The sequence below is a fragment of the Euleptes europaea genome, chromosome 3 (genome assembly GCF_029931775.1).
Source record: "Euleptes europaea isolate rEulEur1 chromosome 3, rEulEur1.hap1, whole genome shotgun sequence".
NCBI lineage: Eukaryota > Metazoa > Chordata > Lepidosauria > Squamata > Sphaerodactylidae > Euleptes > Euleptes europaea.
Genome location: NC_079314.1, coordinates 40,194,841 through 40,217,773, shown reverse-complemented (window position 1 = coordinate 40,217,773; position 22,933 = coordinate 40,194,841). Strand labels below are relative to the sequence as shown.

The window sequence follows — 22,933 nt, the reverse complement described above, 5'->3', positions numbered from 1 at the left end:
AATGAAGAACAAAGCTAAACTCAATTTGTTGACTCCCTTCAAGGTTACCTTTCTATTGGCTGGTTTATCACATATTTTCCTCATTCAAAGCGCAATGCTTCACATCTGGGGCTGCATGAACTGCCATTGCTTATGTGTCAAAGACGTCTTTTGGACACAGATAAATGACACAGCTCCCCATCTCCCATTCCCACCCTGCTTGGGAAACTTTCTTAGGGCACAATCCAGACACATGTTTGAATTGTGCTGGGGGCAAATGTGCAAGAAGAGCCTGGGAGCAAAGGCTCTCGTGCAGAATCTGGTGGGATGGGGAGAAAGTAACCCAGTGGAGGGCGGTTCCTGGTGGCTGTAGGTGAAGACTAGTGAACATACAGGCAGAGTGTATGTCAAAAACTAAGCAGAAAATAATCTGCCCCCTTTGCCCTGCCTCCTTGGTTCTGTCCTCACACAGATCTTTCAGTCCTTCCCCTGGAGATCCTGAGAAGGCTAAGCCCCTGAAAGCTGGGGCCTGAAAGTCCTGGAATAGGAAGTGTGCCGGCAGTCTGGTGGTCGAAAGTGCTGTCAAGTTGCAGCTGACCCTGTAGGGTTTTCAAGGCAAGTGACGAACAGAGGTGGTTTGCTATTAGCTGCCTCTGCATAGCAACCCTGGACTTCCTTGGTGGTCTCCCCTTCACCCGGGCTGACTCTGCTTAGCTTCTGATATCTGACAAGATCAGGATAGCCTGGGCCATCCAGGTCTATCACATGCAAATTCCACCATCCAGAACCATCACATCCAGCTTTCAAAGTCAGAGGTCAAGGATCACTGCTCCACATTATTTCACCTCCCAATACTTTGCTCTAGTGAATCAGTTCGGGAACAATCATACAACCTGAGGGAGAAAAGACAGAACTGGATGCAGATGGCTTATTTCTTTGTTTAAAGTGGGAGAACAGATCCAAGGAGAGACAGGAGGTGAAAAATGCCGCAGAAAGCTTTTAAAAAGGGCATTAAGAGACATCAGCCACAAACCGATTACAATTCTTGACCTTATCCCTTAGCCCTGTGGATTTGTCAACTTATTCCTGAGCACCCAGTTTGGTTCAATCCCAGGTGAAGCACCTGGAAGATCAAGTGCTCTGATGGGGAACTTTTTTTCATCAGCTAAGGATGATTTTTGCCAGCAAAACATAAAGATGATATAATGATGGTTATTATTGCAGGAATAAAGCAAGCTGTCAGGAAGGTGCAGGGATGCAGCAGTTCAGAAATGTCTTGGTCTCAGATCGATGAATTGAAAAGGAGAGTCGTTGTTCAGCTCTCAAAGGAATTCAGGGAGTTCAGAAAACAGATGCCACAGAGAGCAAATCACTTAAATGGAGTTCCTTGAGCTTGCCCTTGGCTTTATCCTATAGTGACTGAGCTTATGCTGGCAACTGCTCCAGAGTAGAAGGACTCCTTACCGCGACTCTTCCTCAGGCCAGAGCTGACCCTGGAAGTGGTCGACTTCTGCCCTTTACTTCTTCAGACTGCAGCTGTTATATGCAGATAGGCCTTGTAGAGCCCTGCTTGCTTCCATTAATTTTAAAAAAATGAAAACTAGCTCATGTGGGGGGAATTTGGGTCAGAGCAGTGGCCAGCATAGAGGGCTGAGTAACCCTTTCTCTGCCTTCAGAAGAAGATGCTCCCGAGACACAAGGTTTTGTATTTTGATTAGCTCTACTTAAATATATTTGTAGAAAAGATTCAAAGCATGGCGGATGGAGAATAAAAGGTATGACAGTGTTCGGAGAACTTCAAAATTTGCTTGTGGAAGAAATTGTGTTACTACCACTTTGGCACCGTGTGGCTTCCTTTTGGCATGTTTTTACAGAACTTTAAAGCGCAACAACAACAGCAACAACAAAAGCTTTTAGCCATTTCAACATGTGTAGAAAGAATGCTCATATGGGACAACAGATCATCACCTGGAGACAGTGTCTTCAGGAGACAACACAAATGCATTCCTAATAGCTGTGAGTCCAGGTACTTGCTGGAGATCTCCTGCTATTACAACTAATCTCCAGCGGATAGAGATCAGTTCACCTGGAGAAAATGGCTGCTTTGGCAATTGGACTCTATGGCATTGAAGTCCCGTCCCTCCCCAAGCCCCGCCCTCCTCAGGCTCCGCCCCAAAACCTACCACCAGTGGCAAAGAGGGGCCTGGCAACCCTACCCACAAACAGCCATATTTACGTAGATCTCTGGCATAATGCCTGCACCCTTGGGAGGCTCACAGATTACCCCATTCCTTTGGTGTTTAAAGGTACAAACCAACTGCCAACCACAAGCCCCATTGGGCAAGAGGCTTGCAGACTTCTCTGAAACTTGGACCAGGTGCCATATTGGGGAGCAGAGCTCAGAAGAGCCACAGGTGGCGCGTCAAAGAGCCACTGGGCGAGATCATTGTTCTAGGCCCTACCCCTACACTCTTCTCTGCTTGTCACCACCATCAGAGGTTAGGCCAGTAGCCACAAGGGATGCTGAGGACTTGGTGAAGAGCATGTCCAGCAGGTAAACATACAATTCTATGGAATTAAACCCTGCAGAGGCCCCTCCCAGTACCCACCTCAGGCTCCACCCCCAATTCTCTAGGGATTTCCCATCCCGGAGCTGGCAACCCTACCTCAGGCTCTACCCCCAAAATCTCCAGGTATTTTCCAAAGCAGAGCTAGCAACCCTAGGTGGGCCATGCCCTGGCCTAAGATGGGTTGAGACAGCCACACCATCAGACAAAGACAAAGAGAAACAGAGGGAGAGAAGGAGAGAAGGAAAAAGTTGTGGCAAAACCTTAAGTGTGGGGCTTGTGCATAGTGTTGAGGGGCCTGCATCTTTTGTGCGGCTAATTAACCTTACTGCTTGATATCTTTTTGTAGACACGTAAAGCTGGGCTGCATCAAATCCGTCATGATTATTTGAGTAGTGAATGCTATTTCATATTTGTTTTCCCTTTTTTAGGGCTCTTTATTTTTGAAAATACTAATAAAAATTCAGCTCAAGAGCTCAGCTAGCATATGTGGCAGAACGAAAGTTTTTTTTTGTGTGTGTGTGTGTATGCTCAGGAGTGAGGAGAGGGATGTGAGCAGCAGGCCAATGAGTCCTGTTTGCTCTCTTACCTGAATGAAGCAGTTACCATGGAAATGGGCTCTCCAGGCATGTTTTTTGTACCTCTTGATATTCAACAAATCCCCCATGTAAAAGGGAAGATTTTTTTTAAAAAAAGAAAATGTTGGAGGGCCCATGGAAAATATGCCATAAGCAAGTTCAGAGAACTGGGATTATATATGTGACTTTAGCTTCATAAAGTGGCTTCATAGGAAAACTTCTTTTTTTCTAAAAGGATTACCCATGAGTCAAATTGGAAATATACAGCTGCCGAAAAGATCTCTCTCTCTTACTCTCTCTCCCATTTTCCAAATGCAATTTTGTATTTAGTTGTGTGTTATGTGCCATCAAGTTGCTTCTGACTTATGGCTGCCCTATGAATGAACGATCTCCCCAAATGTCCTGTTATTGACAGCCTTGCTCAGGTCTTGCAAACAGACAGCCATTTGATCATTCATCCTGGGAGGAAATGGAAGGTCAGTCAACTTGCAGCTTTTCCTGGTCTTGTGAGAAGTGCCGTAAGATCATATCGGCAATTGGGGTGGAGGAATGATGATTTCCTTTACATCCCAGGAAACTGATGTTTCCTCGCGGACCCAAATTATGCTGTTTTTCAACTAACTGGAGTGGGGAAGGTGCAGCAAAATTGTATCTTGGTTGAGGTGAAAATGTGCCCTAGTCTGGCGTGTTTCTACTTCACACACACACACACACACACACACACACACACACACACACACACACACACACGCACACACACACTTTCATTCTGCCACATATGCTAGCTGAGCTCTTGAGCTATCTATCTATCTATCTATCTATCTATCTATCTATCTATCTATCTATCTATCTATCTATCTATCTATCCATCTATCCATCTATCCTGCAAAGGCAGAAGCAGCCACAAAAAAGTATACTTAGATTGAAACAGCCTTCTCAACTAAGCACCTACCAGAAGGCTCAAGGACAGCCTTAACCAAAACAACACAAAATAAATAACATGAAGATAACAAAAGAGAGAAAAGAAGTGTCAACTCAGATGCAGCTAATGAAAGGAGAAAAGGAAATAATTTTTGATTTCCAGCACTGGCTACAACCCCATTTTCTCCCTGTGCTGTTTTAGCCTGTCCCCACAGTGAAGAGGTGACGCTTCTTTCCCTGAGATGGCTAGCAGGGGTTCCTGATGGTTTCGAGCCCTGGCACCTCCCTCTTTAGCCCTGATCTCCCGCTTAAACATGGTCCACATATCTGGGGGGAAATGGTAATGTTTATGGAGGATCTTCTGTCCTTATTTGATGGTGCCTTCCCACTTTCAGCACTTTGCACAGGCTCAGAATCTTCTGTCTCAAACTGAAACTAACGGCTGAACACTGATTGCATTATACGTCCCACTCTGGTCCAGAGAATCACAGGAACAATAATCCACTGTATGAACCTTTCACTGCATTGCCATAAGGCACCATCCAACTTCTGAACAGAAATGGTGTGTATACAGCTTCTTGAGTTTAAAAACCTCACTCTTTCAGAAGAGTGGGCTTTTACACAGCTGGTGCTTTAAGCACACCTGCAGAATTGCCTGGATCGGTCTTCAGAGCAACAACCCGATCAAAGATGTCTATGCATTAACTTGCTTCCCACCACTTATTAGATTGGTGGACCTACTTAAAAGAAGAACTCTCTCAATGAAGGTGTGACAACTTGGGCAAACAGCCTCTGCTGATGAAATGACGAAGGCCTATCGCTGCAAGCGCTTTCTGTGCTATTTTTAAATCTAAGCATATAAGTCAGGAGGAGACGATCGGCAGCTCTGCTGAAATTCAAAGCAGCATCAGGAAACCAGAATGGTTTGGGATGGGAATGAAGCAGCCCTGGTGGGAAAGGACAAGTTCAGTGAGGCTGCTGTAGGGAGGAGAGTGGGTTGGGGTTCTCTGTGTGGGCAGGACTTTTCGTTCTGAGATAAGGCAAAATGAGACAAGGTACAGCCACATAGGTACAGAGACAAGGAGCCCCGTGGAGCAGAGTGGTAAGCTCAGTACTGCAGTCCAAGCTCTGCTCACGACCTGAGTTTGATCCCGACGGAAGTTGGCTTCAGGTAGCCGGCTCAAGGTTGACTCAGCCTTCCATCCTTCCCAGGTCAGTAAAACGAGTACCCAGCTTGCTGGGGGTAGAGGGAAGATGACTGGGGAAGGCACTGGCAAACCACCCCATAAACAAAGTCTGCCTCGTAAACGTCGGGATGTGATGTCAACCCATGGGTCAGGAATGACCCGGTGCTTGCACAGGGGACTTTTACCTTTTTACAGCCACATAAACTTCATGGTTCCTCTTTCCACCCAAGAACATGAGTCTTTCTGTCGAGCCTGGGGGTAGGTTTTGCCATGTTGAAATAGTGACCCCCAAATGTTGCCCTTTACTGCTTTCTGATGGAAATTAATGACAGTTTTCACTTATAGGAGGGAAAATGAATGTGCCACTCAGGTATTGCCATTGGTGTAAGGGTGAGCAGCGTGTGGAGATGCAGCCAGAGAGAATTGATCCTTCATATCTCCCTCTCAGGTTCTATTTTTCAGTCTCTCATGAGAGACTGATAAAAAATCAGGAGCTGACTTTTCTATCAATCGATAGATAAGGGATTAACTGTCGTCTGATTGCAAAAGGCAGAACAATCAAACAGCATGCTGCTTTTTTCTTCCCAGGGAGGTTAGAACCCTAACGCTTCTTCCTTCTGACTGGTGCTTTTTATGGGCAGGCACAAAATAGAAGCCAAGCGCTTAACCGCATCTACGCGAATTGCCTGCCAAGGGCTTGATTTTGTCAGATCCTTAAAGTATCTCATCTCTTATTGAGAAACGGCAATTGCGGATGGGATTAGCATGATCTTTTCTTATATCTTAGGTCAAGGCAACTGCTGTATTAATCTTGCTAGGCAAATTGCAGGCTTTCCCTTTCCGCTACTACAGGCATCAACAAAATATGAGCCTTACAAATTGGTCTGGAAAAGTTATTCATTCGCTTGCCTACACACATGCGCACTGACTATATTTTACAAGACCAGAAGATGATGGAATTGATGGTATAAACTCTGGTAAATCTCCAGCCCCATTTTATCACCATTCTATGCAACGGTATATAAAGTGATATAAAGCCGTGCCCAAGGTTGCCTTTCAGTAGATGGTCACTCATGAATAAATGCCTTTAAAATAAGTGGGGTTTGTGTATGCATGGCAGCATGCAGGATTAGACCATTGCCACAGCTAACAACAACCAATTTGTCACTGAAGCTGCAGATAATGTCAAATGTTGTCAGCATCCTGGATCAATAGATCTTATCATTGCAGACCTCCCCGCCGGTTTCCCTGCATGGTGAAGTATTGACTAGATAGCAAGACTGAATCAAACAGCAAAAATGATCCATAATAAATTGTCAGATCTAACATCTGACTCCTTCCTGCTATGCAGAGTTATTGAGATCCATTTTGTTGAATAATTCATACTCTCATTTACCAGGACAAAAAACTGCTCCCCGGTGAGACGCTCAACTGCAATAGGTCAGATTTGTGGGCAGAATAGTAAAAGCAAGCCACAATTAACAGATACAGACAGCACATCAGGATCCTGGAAAAAATCCAGGGAAGGCTCAGGATATTATAATTCTCAGAGGTTTCTCTTGCACCTGCCAGGAACTCTGAGAGTCATAGTCAGAGAGGCCCACAAATGCTGGTGGGCCTTAAAAAGCCAAAACTTGCTTTGGAAGAAAATCTGAAATACAGTACAACAGGAAGGGCATGCTCTTATTCCCACCAGGTCCCAGCTGGGTAAAGGGCAGAGTCTTGTCCACACTGCACTGAACATTAGGGTTGCCATCTTCCAGGTGTGGACTGCAGATCTCCCAGAATTACAGGTAGGGTTGCCAGTCTCCACGTGGTAGCCCTATGAAGAAAGGCTGAGGGACTTGGGGAATGTTCAGTCTGGAGAACAGGAGGTTGAGGGGGGATCTGATTGGTCTGTTTAAGTATTTGAAAGGCTGTCACTCAGAGGAGGGCAGGGAGCCATTCATGTTGGCAGCAGAGGTTAGGACTTGCAATAATGGGTTTAAATTATGGGCAGAAAGGTACCAGTAGGAATTTTTTTTTTAACAGTAAGAGTAGTTCAGCAGTGGGATCAGCTGTCTAAGGAGGTGGTGCGCTCCCCCTCACTGTACATGTTCAAGCAGTGGCTGGACCGAGACTTGTCAGGGATGCTTTAGGTTGAACCTGCATTGAGCAGTGGTTTGGACTAGATGCTGGCCTGTATGGCCCCTTCCAGCTCTATGATTCTATGATTATAAGCTGTAGATGCTTGGCAAAAAACAACAACATTGTGGGAGACAAATGTCCACTCAGAAGTATAACAACAACCCCCCAAAAACTGCCCCATACTATGACATCAGTATTTGGCTTCAGTAACAATGAATTCTGGGAATGGCTTTTGTCACCATAGGAACCAGACATGCTAGAGAATGACATTTGGAACTTCTGGGCTTTCTGAGCCTTCATGACAGGTATAAAAGGGGAGTTACATAGGCTCTGAGTGGTTTGCTTCAGCAGATAGGTGGAGACCAAATAATCTCCTGCACTGTAAACAAGTCATGTGATTGGACATGTGAGGGAATGAGTAAGAGCAGAGACACAATTGGAGAGGAAGTGTCAGAGGGATGGGACCAGAGCACAAGGGGGTGAAGCTAAAATATCCCTTCAGGCATATTTTGCAAGCACACTCAGAATTCCTAGACCAATGCTCAGTGGCCATCAGTTCTGTCCAATGCTCATACCATCTTCCCTGGAAATGAAGAATTCGGGCACCATCAGGATCTTGGACGGCTGGAGACTTTAAGCCGCCTGAATTCGTGTAGGAACCCTTTTTTCCTCTCATGGCTTCTGCCTCTCCTTTGCAGATTTAGGGCCACCTGAACCAGGAGCCTCCATGGACCCATATGCTATGCTTCTTCCTCCTCAATGTGAGATTGGTCACTCCCTTTCTCCCTTCTCTGACTTCCCCTGCCTGACTGCAGCCTTTGTACAGGAGCCCATGTCATGTTGACATAGGAGATGAAGCCAAAACACCTTTCCAGTTTTATGCTCCAGTGGCAAGTGATCCCCATTCCACTGGTTGTGCAGAATTACTTACCATGTGGTCCACACAGCAGTGTGTAATGGAGCTCATCTCATGATGGTAGGATTACTGAGACTCATCTCATGATGGAGGGACTGCAGTTGGCAAATATTAGAGACTATTACCTATGACAACAACCCTCAAGGACATGCTTTCTGGTGCTCAGGTCCTTCATCTGTACCACAGAGCACTTTCTAAGGATTGCTGTTAGGCAATACCCCCCTCAGTTTAGCTGTGAACTTTGTTCCTCACATTATTAATTTGTCACTCCCTTTGGCTTCCATTTCTCTGGAGCTACTGACCACCACCACTCACTGGTCAGGGATGCAAATCTTAAAGGAGCTGTAAAGCACACCCTCTTCAGTGTTCAGCAGCTTCATGTGAAACTGGAGAACCTCCCCCCTGCATGTACCAGAGCCTCTGGATTAGGCAAGCAGCTCTGATTCAGAGCAGCTAAGGGTATGTGGCTGCTTGGGGGCTTAGCATCATTTATTTCTGAAGAATCTCCTACGACTAAAACAAAGTACACTGAGGGTCCCTCAGCTATAAAAACAGGGGTTAAGTGGCTTGCTACTGAGAGTTGCTATTGGGAAAACTGGAGATAAACCCCAAAATGGACTCCTAGATCTGGGAGCCCAATCATAGGAATTATATTTAATAACTCGAATTTCAAAGATTTTGATAAGCAAATGCCTCCTCATTTCCCCTGCTTAGTTTATTTTCCCCCAATGGCATATATTCTTTTCCACCAAGAAGTTCAGGCGTACTGAAACTACCGATTTTATCAACACAGCAATCCTGTCAAGTAGCTTAGGTTAAGAGTCAGTGATCTACCCAAGGCCATCTAGACAGTTTCATGGCAGAGTGCTAGGGTTGCTAACTCCAGGTTTGGAAATTCCTGGAGATTTGGGCACAGAACCTGGGGATGGTGCAGTTAAAGGAAAGGCGGGACCTCATATGGGATGTGATGCTGTAAGTCCACCCTTCAAAGCTACAATTTCTCCAGGAGATGATCTCTGTAGTCTGGAGATCAGTTGTAACTCCAGGAGAACTCCAGGTCCCACCTGGAGGTTAGCAACCCTACCAGATTGCAGATATGACCTTAGGCCTGACTCCTGAACATCTAATATGTGAACCATGAAACTGCCATAGGACAAACCGCAGTTGCCAAGCTCCTACACTGCAAGTACAGGAAGCTGCATTTTTTCCCACCACTCAACCAGACAATTCTAAAATGACCATCAAAAACTAAAGCAGGGATGACTTCTTTTGTGGAGTTGAAAAACTGCTACTAAGAAAGCTAGTATTGAATTTTTTTTTCTATTAGCAGTGCAGGTATATCAAAGGAGAGCTGCTGAGCTTTTACCTGTGAAGTTGACTTTCAGCAGGTAGTCTTTGTAGACCTTCTTGCCATCCAAATGCCTCATAGCATCACAGAGCTTGGTTGTGTTTGGACACAAGGTCCGTTGCATTTTATGCAAGGCATGGGCCATTGCGTATACAGCGTTCACCACAAACATGATCTTGGATTCTTGTTCATAGTTGGAACTGTTAATAGATAAGTGTTTGTCGCAGGCTTTTGTGTGAGATTTTTTGTTCTGAAGGCTACACTGAAATTTCTGCTCCCAGAAATCTTTGAACCATGGATTACGATGGTTGTTGGCTGGAGTGAGGCTTTGGAAATATCGGTCAAATTCTTTCACGGGATGGGAAGCAAGCTCTAAGGTTATTGCCCCATAAGCTACGGGCTCATTGCCCTTTACGACACTCTCCTGGGCCCCCCACCCATCGCTGGCAACCCACGTAAAGGACACATTGAATCGGTTGGCTGCAGCAATGAGCTCCCGAGAGTCATCACTGCGCATAAAGAGGACAATCACTTTTGCATTGGGTTTCTGGAGCAGCTCGCGGATGACACTGTCATAGGATTTTCGAATGTTGGAGCGGCCAACCTTCTCAGAGGTAGCGATGCATATGTTGCGGAGTCGGGCCTCTTGTTCAAAGGCCTCGATTCCTGTTTCTCCGTAGTCGCCTTCAGAAGCGACCGTCGATACATAGGTCCAGTTAAAGAACCTTAGGATCTCTGCCATTGCCTTTGCTTGATAAAAGTCAGGGGGCACCGTCCGTGCAAAATAGTCGTAGCGGGACTTGTCGCTCAGCTTGGCACTGGTGGATGCGTAGCTTATTTGAGGAATCTGGAAGAGCCTTAGTAAATTCGCAACCTGAAAAAGGAAAAAATACACAGGTGCTTATATGAACCAACTGCTACCTCAAACCAAATTGTGGGTTCCAGCTCTTTTATAGAAGTTTACCTTGGAAGTTTGAATGTATGGCAAGTAGCCCTGTTGGTGCATTTGGTGACAGGAATGCATTGCAAGAGCATATTACACCACTACGAGAATTACAGTTCAGCATAAGCCCCCAATGCATCTTTATCACTCAATCACTAGAGCATCATGTGGTGATCTGTGAGCATGAATGTTCTGTTAACAGATGAAAGACAGAGCATTCATACAGTCCTTGTATCACCTGAACCTTTCAAGTAGAGTTCCCACATGCAATTGCCCACCAGTTAACTGGGCTGCCCGCTGCCCCTTAGCTGGTTGGCGGGTGGAAGCTGGCCAGCTGAGGGGGGTGATGGCAATCTGCACGCATGCAATGACACCAATTCCAGGTTTACCCTGGAAGCGCCGGCATTACAAAAGGGATGCTCTAGCACGCTCCCCCCAAAACTCTATGGTTTTTGGAGGAATGTGCTAGAGCATCCCACATGATGTCAGCACTTCCAGGGTAAACCTGGAAGTGATCTCATCATGCCGTGTAGGCAGAGATCGCCAGCCCTGCCCTCACGAAGCTCCCACCAATGGCATGGAGGCACCTGGCAACCCTTCTTTCAAGGGAATCACTTTACATTTTCAGCTGCAAGTCATCAACTATGATGTACATATAAGTGGGAACTAGCGCTTAGTGTTCCAAGAATTTGAAGAACAAATCTTCATTCCCCACTGTAGCAGCATGCAGCCATAGACCCAGCTGCATTAGAGAAGAAGAAGAGTTGGTTTTTATATGCAGACTTTCTCTACCATTTAAGGGAGACTCAAACCGGCTTACAATCATCTTCCCTCCCCTTCCCCACAACAGACACCTTGTGAGATAGGTAGGGCTGAGAGAACTCTAACAGAGCTGTGACTTGCCCAAAGTCACCAAGCTGGCTTCATGTGGAGGAGTAGGGGAATAAATCCAGTTTACCAGATTAGCCTCCGCCGCTCATGTGAAGGAGTGGGGAATCAAACCCGGTTCTCCAGATCAGAGTCCACCACTCCAAAACACCACTCTTAACCACTACACCATGCTGTATGTACCTGTGCATCAGTGTGATCTTTAGGAATATATGTTCACTTACTATGTAGTAAACATTTGACCCAAATCACATCTATTTTCTAATGTATGGTAGCTATTAGAAACATTTGGATCTGATCATTATTCTGATAACTTGCTGTCTGATAAGAAGGACATTCTAACTTCCTGAAATTTGGGAGGGGGGATCCCATACAGTCCCCATGAAACTCTTATCAGTAGGCTGGAAAGCAGGTCACAGGTAGAACTGAGCTACCTTCCAGTTGTAACCAATGGAAAATTAATAGAGAACAGGAAAAAAAAAACCAGACAGGTATAACAAGTATAATAAAGAGAACAAACAGCAAAATTCCAGCAAAATTCCTGGAGATCTCTGGAGATCTTCCCCCCATTCAGAGTGGTGCACAATTATACTTACTATTCACAATAATACTTATGAATGGGGCACTGACAACTTTAATAGCAAGGCATGTGCACCATCCAAGCGGGAAAAGACCCCCATGACACAAGATCCTGTGCCCTGTATGTTTCAGGCAAGAACCAGAGGGACCCAACCCCAGGAATGCCAATCCTGGCTGTGGTGTAGCTTTCGGTGAGGGCAACCAGTGGCCTTTCCTAGTAGCTTATACTAATGAGCAGGGCCAGTCTAATCACTAGGCAAACCTAGTGATCGCCTAGGGAGCCAGCTTTTGAGGTGGTGATGGGAACCTCCTCCACTGGCTCAAAGGAAAGTGTGGCATTAACTGGCTTCTAGAATCTCCACAACTGTTTACTCTAGTTATCTGTCGATGCCATAATGAAATATGGAGGGCTTTGGCAGAGCTTCTCTGTTTTTATTTTTGCATCGTTCATGTTGAAGACCCAGTAAGTAAAATGCTCATTCTAGACTTCTCACTTTTCTCTCTGTTGAATGGGAGAGGAATCATAGTTTGGCTAGTGGGTCAAAAAACAAAACAAACAAGAAACCTTGGGCCGGCCCTGTTATTGAATAAACCTGCTCTGTAAGGGTTTTTTTTATTTTATGGATCATGGAGTATCACTTGATCTGCTCTGGCCAGTAGTGTAAGGAAGCTTCCTTGCCTGGAGTGGCTGGTCTCCTTGCAGTTCTCTTCCTTCCTTGCGCAGAACTGGATGATGGTTTACAGGTAGGGCTCCATGTGAAGGAGCGGGGAATCAAACCCAGTTCTCAAGATTAGAGTCCACTGCTCTTAACCACTACACCACAATGGCTTTAATATCAAGAACCTGCTGTAGATAAATATGCAATAGTTTTAGTTTATTTTTTTCTGGCAAAGAAATATCTGTTGAGGGTATGTGAGTAGCAGAAAAAGGACATGGTATCTTAAAGTGCTAGACTGTGTATATTGTCCTTGCACCAAAAGCAGCCCTGCATATCTTGACAGGCAAGAATTAAGGCCCATTCAGACCTTCAATTGGATGCATGATACAGTCCTCCATGCAATTCAACCACATTCTCATGCTCCCCTATGTGCCTTAGGAAGCACATAGCGGTGCATGAGAATTTCCCTGCATACACACCAGCAACCAGGTGGATCATTTAAACATGTGAGGTGTTCCCATGCTTTGAAGGGATGTAGTTGGAGAACTGCATTGGGACATACAAAGTTCACAGGTCCAACTAGCTCAATAGTCTGACAATGACTCCCTGCAATCTTACACAGAGGTATTTCCCAGCCTTGCTGTCTACAGTCCTTTATCTGGGTGATTGAGATTTTGAACATCCAATCTGTATGCAAGCCATGTGCTCTTGGGGTGGGGTGGTGGGCTTTATGAACATTCATTAATCCCTGGATCCAGAATAGAAATTATGCGGAGAAGGCAAACACCCATCAAAGGGGAATGAAGGGTTGTTGCATCTTATTTAGATACAGAAGATGTATGTGTGCGTGTAAAGTCTCAGCCAGCTTATGGCAACCCCAGCAAGAATGCTTGGCTGCTATCCTCTCCCGGCACTTTGTTGCCATCTTCCCTCCTGTGGCTCCTCCACCTGACTTCTGCAAATTGCACATTTCATCCTCTGTTTCCAACTGTCCCCTTTCTCCATGGGCCTTAGTGGGATAAGGAACATGTCATTTGGAAGGTCCTTTCCTTTCCCACAATTAAAATATGTGTGTGTGTAAAGTGCCGTCAAGTAGCAGCCAATTTAAGATGACCCCAGCAAGGAGCTTTCAAGGCAAGTGAGAAGCAGAGGTGGTTTGCCATTGCTTTCCTCTGCAAAGACTTCCTTTGAGGGCTCCCTCCCAAGTACCAACCCTGCTTAGCTTCCAAGATCTGATGAGATCGGGATATACCATGCTGCCTTCCCTTTGTACAAATTGATTTTGCAACCACATATTCCAGAATATCCCTATAAAAACCAATAGGCATACTCTAGAGAGTAGAGTATGCCAACCTCCAGGTAGTAGTTGGAGATCTCCTGCTATTACAGCTGATCTCCAGCCAATAGAGGTCAGTTCACCTGGAGAAAATGACCGCTTTGGCAATTGGACTCTATGGCATTGAAGTCCCTCCCCTCCACAAACCCCACCCTCCTCAGGCTCCGCCCCAAAAACCTCCCGCTGGTGGTGACAAGGGACCTGGCAACCCTACTAGAGAGAGTGTCATAGCGGATATTCACTTCATGGAGGATTTTTGGTTTCACTGTGCATACTGCAAAAATCACGAAATAATTGACATTCTTCAAGCGAGAGAACATCTTTCCCTTGGTTGTAAATTTGTAGCAGCATTTATAATGCCCTTTGATTTCCATCTGGACAGCTGGCTGGCTGATTGTTTCCTAGAGCTCCTGCTGTCCAATTCTTGTTTTCCTCATCATTCCCCCGATGGAAAAAAAAATTGAATAGTAAACATGACTCCCCCCCAACCCAGCACAACGATCACACCCTGACTCAATCGGAGAATTCAGAGCATAATCTGATCTGCAGAGCCAATTAAAATCCTGTTACTGAGAAGCAGTAAAAAATTTAAAACCTGTAATATGGCCAGAAAAGTTACATGGGCAGAGATCTGCCTTCAAATTCACACATTAAGTGAATTACAGAAGGATGACAACATTTTGCTATTTTCTTTTAATTTTGTAATTATATGTTATCTTTAATATTATTCAATATCAATGCTGATTCTATGACCTTGGGCAGTTCATGGGAGGGAGGGCATCTTGGTCATCTTCTAGGGGTCACTGGGTGTGTGTGGGGGAGGTAGTTGTGAGTTTCCTGCATTGTGCAGGAGGTTGGACTAGATGACCCTGGTGGTCCCTTCCAACTCTATGAATCTGTGATTCTATTCCTTGTATATTTTAATTGTGGGAGGGAAGGCAGCATTGTAAAGCCCAATCTCGTCAGATCTCAGAAGCTAAGCAGGGTCGGTACTTGGGAGGGAGCCCTCAAAGGAGGACTCTGCAGAGGAAAGCAATGGCAAACCACCTCTGCTTCTCACTTGCCTTGAAAGCTCCTTGCTGGGGTTGCCATAAGTTGGCTGCTAATGGCTGGCACTTTACACACATACATATTTTAATTGTGGAAAAGGAAAGAACCTTCCACACTACACTTGATCTTAGTCAAAAGGCCAAGAAGCGATGAAAGAACCTTCCAAATGACATGTTCCTTATCCCACTAAGGCCCATGGAGAAAGGGGACAGTTGGAAACAGAGGATGAAATGTGCAATTTGCAGAAGTCAGGTGGAGGAGCCACAGGAGGGAAGATGGCAACAAAGTGCCAGGAGTAGATAGCAGCCAAGCATTGTTGCAGGACTCTATTTTTTTAAAAGGCAGAAACAAAGGCAATTTCTTAAAAGTTGCCTTTACATTTTCAATCTCATGTGTGGTTGTTTGAAAGGTGTGTGTGTAAAGTGCCGTCAGGTCGCAGTTAACTCATGGTGACCCCTGGTGGGGCTTTCAAGGCAAGCGATTCAGCAGAGGTGGTTTGCCATTGCCTTCCCCTACAGAGTCTTCCCTTGAGGGCTCCCTTCCAAGTACCGGCCCTGCTTAGCTTCCAAGATCTGATGAGATCAGGCTATACTACAACATTACATGTCCCACGTTTGAAAGATAGATTGATAATTTCGGGATCTATTATTTATTTATGTACTTCTTTTATATGCCACCTTTCTTCTAAATGGTGACCCAAAGCAGCTTATATCATTCTCCATTTTATCCTCTTAACCCTGTGAGGTAAGGCTAGTCTGAGGGTGCATGACTGGCCCAAGGCCGCTCAGCAAATTTACATGGCAGAGCGGGCTCTCCCAGATCCTAGCCCACCACTCTAACCACTGGCTTTCATATACTAAAGACTCACAACTTGCAGATATTTGCATTGTCAAGGGATAGCCTTCAGGCCAGAGATGAGAGCATTTTAATAATTCCTATAAACACAACCTTTATATAGGAAATAATATGTATCCCATTGGAATTAAATACTTTAAATAAATAGAATATGTGGACTAATTTTTCATTAATAACCATTCTTAACAGTGCCATAGGATTTCAGTGTTCAAAACACTTCATCATCTCAGTTATTCCCCTTGCAAAGTGGACTGACATTATTGTTAACTAGTAGTTAGGGCAGGAGGTTGAAGTTGAAACGTTAACCTAAAGTCTGGGTACTGAAATCCTCTCTCTCTCTCTCTCTCCCTCCCTTCCTGACTGCTCAGGTTAGTTGGAGAGACTCTGCTCTGTGCTCCTTCACTGAGTGATGAGAGATCAGTGTAGACAAGGGCGAGAGGCTTTCCTAGGTTGGCACTGACCCCGTGCAACTGGCTGCCTGCAAAGAGGCAAAGTGAGGGGGGTATTCTCTTTCTTGAAGGGCCGGATTTATCAACTCAGCTCCAGAGTTCCCTTTTTCAAGAAGGCAAAAATTTACAAACAGGCTTAAAGACTGAGGGACTCTCCAGATGTGTCTGTCTCCCTCTGTCATTGTTTTCAGGTGACTTGTTTTGTTTTGTTTGGCATACCCCACAATAACTCTTATTGGCCCTCCTCCCTGGTTGTGCTGTTATGTGTATTTATGGTTTTACTGAATAGCTTATTTTATAGAAGTGTGTGCAAAGTGCCATCAAGTCACAGCCAACTTATGGCAACCCAGTAGGGTTTTCAAGGCAAGAGACTAACAGAGGTGGCTCGCCATTGCCTGCCTCTGCCTCACACCCCTGGTATTCCTTGGTGGTTTCTCATGCAAATATTAACCAGGGCTGACCATGCTTAACTTCTCAGATCTGATGAGATCAGGCCTGGGCCACCCAGGTCAGGGCTATTTTATATATACTTTATTTTAAAGCCATTTTAATGTTGAAATATTTTAATGTTTGATGTTTGCCACTTTGGGTGGGAAAGTGGCAAAAGGAAGGAAGGAAGAAAGGAAGAAAGGAAGAAAGGAAGAAAGGAAGAAAGAAGGTTTAGAGATAAAGCTTGGTGAGGTTTATTCAGAGGACTTCAGCTCAGAGAATAAAGATGAAAAATAAGCCATTTCCAATAGCCACCACATTCTGTAATAGCATACAAGTCAGCTTTCCAAGTTATTGGGATCTGGAGATCTCCCCGAATTACAACTGCTCTCCAGATGACAGAGATCAGTTCCTCTGGAGAAAATGGCTGCTTTGGAGGGCGTTACATCCTGCCGAGGCCCCTCCCATCATCAAACCCTGCCCTCCCCAGGATCCTCCCCCAAATCTCCAGGAATTTCCCAACTCAGAGTTGGCAATGATACCTATGGTGCATCAGCACCCTCCTCGTTGTGCCACAGAGAAGCAGCCCTGAGCAGAAGCACGAGCAGTGAGACCCATAAGGCAGCGTCATCTGAAGGTGGTTAATTCTGCTTTCTCTTTTCATCAGGAATAACTGGATAATCCAATCACAACAGATTCAGAGATCTTGCAGAACTGCCTGCCTCATGGAAGGTGACAGGGCCAGAGCAGACACATATCACACAGCATCTTCTGGGGGTGGGATATTTTGGGCCCCAGGCACCTTCAGTCATTTAATGGCTCATGATCAGTTGCCTGGGGGTGGGTGGGAGTGAAAAGCCTGGGAATTCCTGTGTGACGCCAACAGCAGAAGGCCGTTGTCTGCAGGCAATGACATACATTTAGTGTTCAGTATGCGAAGACAAGGCTTCTCAGTTGGGGTGAAGAAGATAAGGATCTGGTGCTTTCCTTTGGAAGAAAGTGCCTCCACTCCAACTGTTCTGCTTTGCTAACAAAGGTATGGTTTTCCTAGGGTGACAATGAATCTTTAGCCAGGTCTTTTGCAGTTTAATTTCCAAGATGGCTGGCAGGTGATAATTCCAAACAGACACTGTTTCATTTCTCAGGGTTATTTTTAAATCATTTTCCCCACAGGCATAAATGTCATTAGAAGCTGCTTTAATGGAACGCAATAAACTCTTATAATATCACAGCGATGCGATTATACAATTTCACTCCCAAATTTCCAGGAACGCACTGTTTATTTATTTGAAAATCTGTCCAATAAAGTCAGCTAACCAAGTCAGCCATTTCACAGTCTGCAGCTGCAAAGATGAAAAGATGGAAATAACAGTATGATCGGGTTGCCAGCTTCTGGAGATTTGGGGAAGAACCTGGGGAGAATGGGGTTTGGGAAAGGGAAGGGAACTCAACAGAGATGTGAGTTCCCTTCACCCTTCAAAGCTGCCATTTCCTCCACAGAAACTCATCTCTGTAGTCTGAAGATCAGTTGTAATTCAGGGAGATTTCCAGGCCCCACCCAGAGGTTGGCAACCCTACATGATGTTTATGAGGCATTCACTAGGGCAGATTTGAACAGGGTAATCAGCTGCCACATATCAAATACCACAAATGAAACTTTCAGGGTTCCTGAAGGATAGCCTGCACCCATTTAGTCCTGCCTAGGTGTGAAGATCATAAGAACATAAAACATAAGAAAGGCCCTACTGGATCAGTCCAAGGCCCATCAAGTCTAGCAGTCTGTTCACACAGTGGCCAACCAGGTGCCTTTAGGAAGCCACAAACAAGATGACTGCAGCAGCACCATCCTGCCTGTGTTCCATAGCACCCCAAATAATAGGCACACTCCTCTGATACTAGAGAGAATAGGTATGCAGCATGACTAGTATCCATTTTAACTAATAGCCATGAATACCCCTTTCCTCCATGAATATGTCTACTCCCCTCTTAAAGCCTTCCATGTTGGCAGCCATCACCACATCCTGGGGCAGGGAGTTCCACAATTTAACTATGCGTTGTGTGAAAAAATACTTCCTTTTATCTGTTTTGAATCTCTCACCCTCCAGCTTCAACAGATGATCTTGTGTTCTAGTATTATGGGAGAGGGAGAAAAAGTTCTCCCTGTGCACTCTCTCCAAACCATGCATAATTTTATAGACCTCTATCATGTCTCCCCTTAGCCGCCTTCTTTCCAAGCTAAACAGCCCTAAGCGTCTTAACCGCTCCCCATAGGACAGTTGCTCTGGTCCCCTAATCATTTTGGTTGCTCTTTTCTGCACCTTCTCAAGCTCTGTAATATCCTTTCTTAGGTGCGGTGACCAGAACTGTACAAAGTATTCCAAGTGTGGTCTCACCATAGATTTGTACAAGGGCAGTATGATATCAGCAGTTTTATTCTCTATTCCTCGTCTAATTATGGCCAGCATGGAATTTGCCTTTTTTACAGCAGCTTCACACTGGGTTGACATCTTCATTGAGCTATCCACTACCACCCCAAGATCCCTTTCTTGATCTGTCGCTGCCTGCACAGATGCCATCAGTGTATATGTGAAGTTGGGATTTTTTGCCCCAATATGCATCACTTTACACTTGCTCACATTGAATCTCATTTGCCATTTTAATGCCCATTCTTCCAGTATGCAGAGATCCTTCTGGAGCTCTTCACAGTCTGATTTTGTTTTAACCACCCTAAATAATTTGGTGTCATCTGCAAACTTGGCTACTTCACTGTTTAATCCCAACTCCAGGTCATTGATGAACAGGTTGAAAAGCACCGGTCCCAACACAGATCCCTGAGGGACCCCACTGCTCACATCCCGCTATTGTGAGAACTGACCATTGATTCCTACTCTCTGCTTCCTATTTTTCAGCCAGCTCTCAATCCATAAGAGGACTTGTCCTCTTAGCCCATGACTATGAAGTTTGCTTAGCAGTCTTTGGTGGGGGACTTTGTCAAAAGCTTTTTGGAAATTCAAATACACAATTTCCACAGGCTCATTTCTGTCCACATGCTTATTGACGCTTTCAAAAAACTCTAATAGGTTAGTGAGACAGGACCTGTCTTTACATCTTCTGATCATCTTCTGAGCTTCTGCTCTGGGTGTCCCTCCGGGTGGGGGGCAGGTTTGCCATTTTTAAAAGTTCCCCACCATTTAAAAGCATATCAGGGTAAAAGCTTCTAGATCTGCCCAACTCTAGCTGTGGTGTTTTCTATTTGTGGGGAATTTTTTTCTAGACTGGAGAGCCTTTAAAAATGCAAAACCCCACCTGTAGTGACACAGCCCATTTAAACACCTCATGCCTCTGCTCAATGGTGCATATCGCAGGGTTGCCAAATCAGGGTTGGGAAAGTCCTGGAGATTTGGAGGTGAAGCCTGGGGAGGGCAGAGTTTGGGGAGGAGGGACCTCATTGGGATATAATGCCATAGAGCCTGCCCTCCAAAGCTGTCATTTTCTCCAGGGGAACGGATCTCTGTAGTCTGGAGTTCAATTGTAATTCTAGGAGAACTTCGTGTCCCACATGGAGGTTGGCAATTGTAGTGTGTGTCATGGGAGACCTGCCCACAAGGTATTCATTTGAATGAATCACCAATACAATGCACAGGAAGAATGACCACATCTGCTGACTGCCTCCCCATCCCCACAAGGCTTTGCAGGAGAGATATTGAGGTTGCTTGAGGTTGCACAATGTGGAGAAAGCATTGACACAGCACCCAGAAGACAGCAGGTGTTACTTGCAGCTGCTGTTGCCTCCTAGGCCCAAGCCACTGACTGCCAGCTGGGTTTGAGTAGAACTCCTCAGGACAGGTGCAGGCTGTGCTGATGAGGCACACCTTTCTCCTTTGTGCCACTGTGACGACAGTTGTAGTATTTACCAGTTGTCACCTCCCAAACCTGCACCACCTCTGGCAGATCTGCCCCAAGCCCCTGAAATATTGCTAGAGTCTCTGGAGCTTGACGTGGTCATACAGGAGGTGGGGACCAGTGGTGTAACTGATGGGGGCAGTAAAATAGCTTGATCCAGCCCCGCCTAAGTCATACACATCCAACTCTCACAACCACTCCCATCCAACCATCTTTGCTTTCTCCTCCTGAATCTGAGTCTCTGCTCTATCACTAGGGTTGCCAACCTCCAGGTACTAGCTGGAGATCTCCTGCTATTACAACTGATAGGGATCAGTTCACCTGGAGAAAAGGGCCGCTTTGGCAATTGGACTCTATAGCATTGAAGTCCCTCCCCTCCCCAAACCCCGCCTTCCTCAGGCTCTGCCCCAAAAACCTCCTGCTGGTGTCAAAGAGGGACTTGGCAACCCTATCTATCAGGGTGGCCTCATTTTCTAATTCCACAGCTGGATAAGCTATTCTTTCTATCATTTCCCTGATGGCAACAGGCTCCCAGGTAAGTTTCCCCTTGAATTCCTTCCTGCGAGTGAAGGATGAGTAATTTTTCCTTTAAAAGTTGGATGTCTCACCTGTATGGAGACGCTGCTGTAAGAGCCTCCAATGACACCTGCAATGAGTAGCGGGGTGTTTTCTTGAATTGCATACGACCCGTCAGGACACATGTACTCAGCTTCATCCACTTTAGTCAAAGATGCCCTGACAAACTCCAGCGACTGTTCTAATGCGTATGTGTCCCTGGAGCAGGTGTCCAAAATGTGAACCCCAAGCTTAATTCCTGGGAGCAAATGGCTGTCCCTGTTGATCTGATCAATAGCAAATAGCATGGCCTCCAAGCGCTGGATCCCTCGGTCCTCGTTGATTCTCCCACATTCTTCGGCCCCAGCGCCTTTTTCTTTAATTGGGAACAAACCACCAAAGACCAGATCTCCTTCCATCTTTATTTCTTTCCTTACAAAATTGTGGTCACCTAGTGAAAGGAAGGATCCTTTGGAAAACAAGACCAGAGCAAGCACGTGCGCCTTCGCAAACATCTTCAGCAATTGTCTTCTGGCAGCTTTAAGAACCATCTGTAAGAGTGCTAGAGACCTTCATACCTCCGGGCAGATTGCTGAAATATATGAAGCAGCATCCCATTGGCAAGGGAGGACCAAGCCCACAGGGTCTTCCATCAAGTTTCTAAAGAGGTGAAAGGAATTAGAAAAAGCTGAAGTAAAAGACATGGTGGCTTCCCCCCCCCACACACTGAAGACATCCTGCTTTGGTCTCCAAGGTGTCATGGGACCCTGCAACCTGGTCATACACCACTGGACTGCCCAATGGAGGAACAGGTATGCATCGCCACCTGCATCAGAAACACAAGGGCTTTGCATGTATGGGCCAGTTGATGTGCTTTCCCCCCATGGCTCTCATGTTCACGGGAAGTTTTTGCATGGGGTTTTTGGCCCTTTGCCACAATGGCTACTTTGCCAGCATGACCAAGTTTCTGCTTGTGGATCAAGCAGAAACAGCGGGGTAAGAAGGAAGCGCAGAAGGGAGGGAACCCTGCCGTGTACCTGTCTAGGAAGCACACACCAGAAGACCTCCACCTAAGGCTTAACACATGATCAAAGCTGCCAGTTCTGATCATGCGAAAGAGGAGTATCGCTGGAGAGCTGGACACAGTCTAGGCCCATGGGCAGCATGGTGCCTGCTGACACCTTTCCTTTGCAGATTTTTTAAAATGTTGCTTTGACAGCAGCTGCCACCACAACCCAAGCATCTTCATGGTATGACTGAAGATAAGCTGCAGCAGCCATTTTCTGGCTGGCTCCACCTCCTGCAGCAGCCATTTTGCGGCTGCGCCTACCATGCTGTGCCAGGCTTAAAAAGGTTGAGGATCCCTGATCTAGGCCCCTGTTTTCTTCTCCTGACCTGCCTGGGGGTTGCCTAACAGCTCTGCTCATTTCTAAGGTGGAGAGCCACCAGTTGTAGGGGTGTACACTTCCTTTCATTTTCAATTCATTTTCATCTTTAACATTTGAGTTCTTTTTCTTTATTTTTGTTATTGTGTACATTGATTGTCTGTATTATATTTGCCTTGATCCTGACCTTGGTTGGGAAAGGGTGGGTTAGACATTGAATAAAATAAAATAAAATATTGTTTTCATTTATTCCAATGGGAAACACATTTCCTACTGCAA

At 45.6% G+C, this 22,933-nt stretch overlaps 1 protein-coding gene across 2 annotated transcripts in view; it reads right to left on the bottom strand.

Annotated features, from left to right (window-relative positions):
- GRM3 (glutamate metabotropic receptor 3) overlaps window positions 1-21,849 on the bottom strand; it is a 36,537-nt gene extending 14,688 nt beyond the window's left edge. For both annotated transcript variants that reach the window (XM_056846678.1, XM_056846679.1), the window contains exons 1-2: window positions 21,323-21,849; window positions 9,642-10,497 (exon numbers count right to left, since the gene is read on the bottom strand). In XM_056846678.1, coding sequence (XP_056702656.1) covers window positions 9,642-10,497; window positions 21,323-21,820 — 1,354 coding nt within the window. In that variant the 5' untranslated portion in view covers window positions 21,821-21,849. The remainder of the gene's footprint in view (window positions 1-9,641; window positions 10,498-21,322) is intronic.
- Window positions 21,850-22,933: the final 1,084 nt, after the last annotated feature.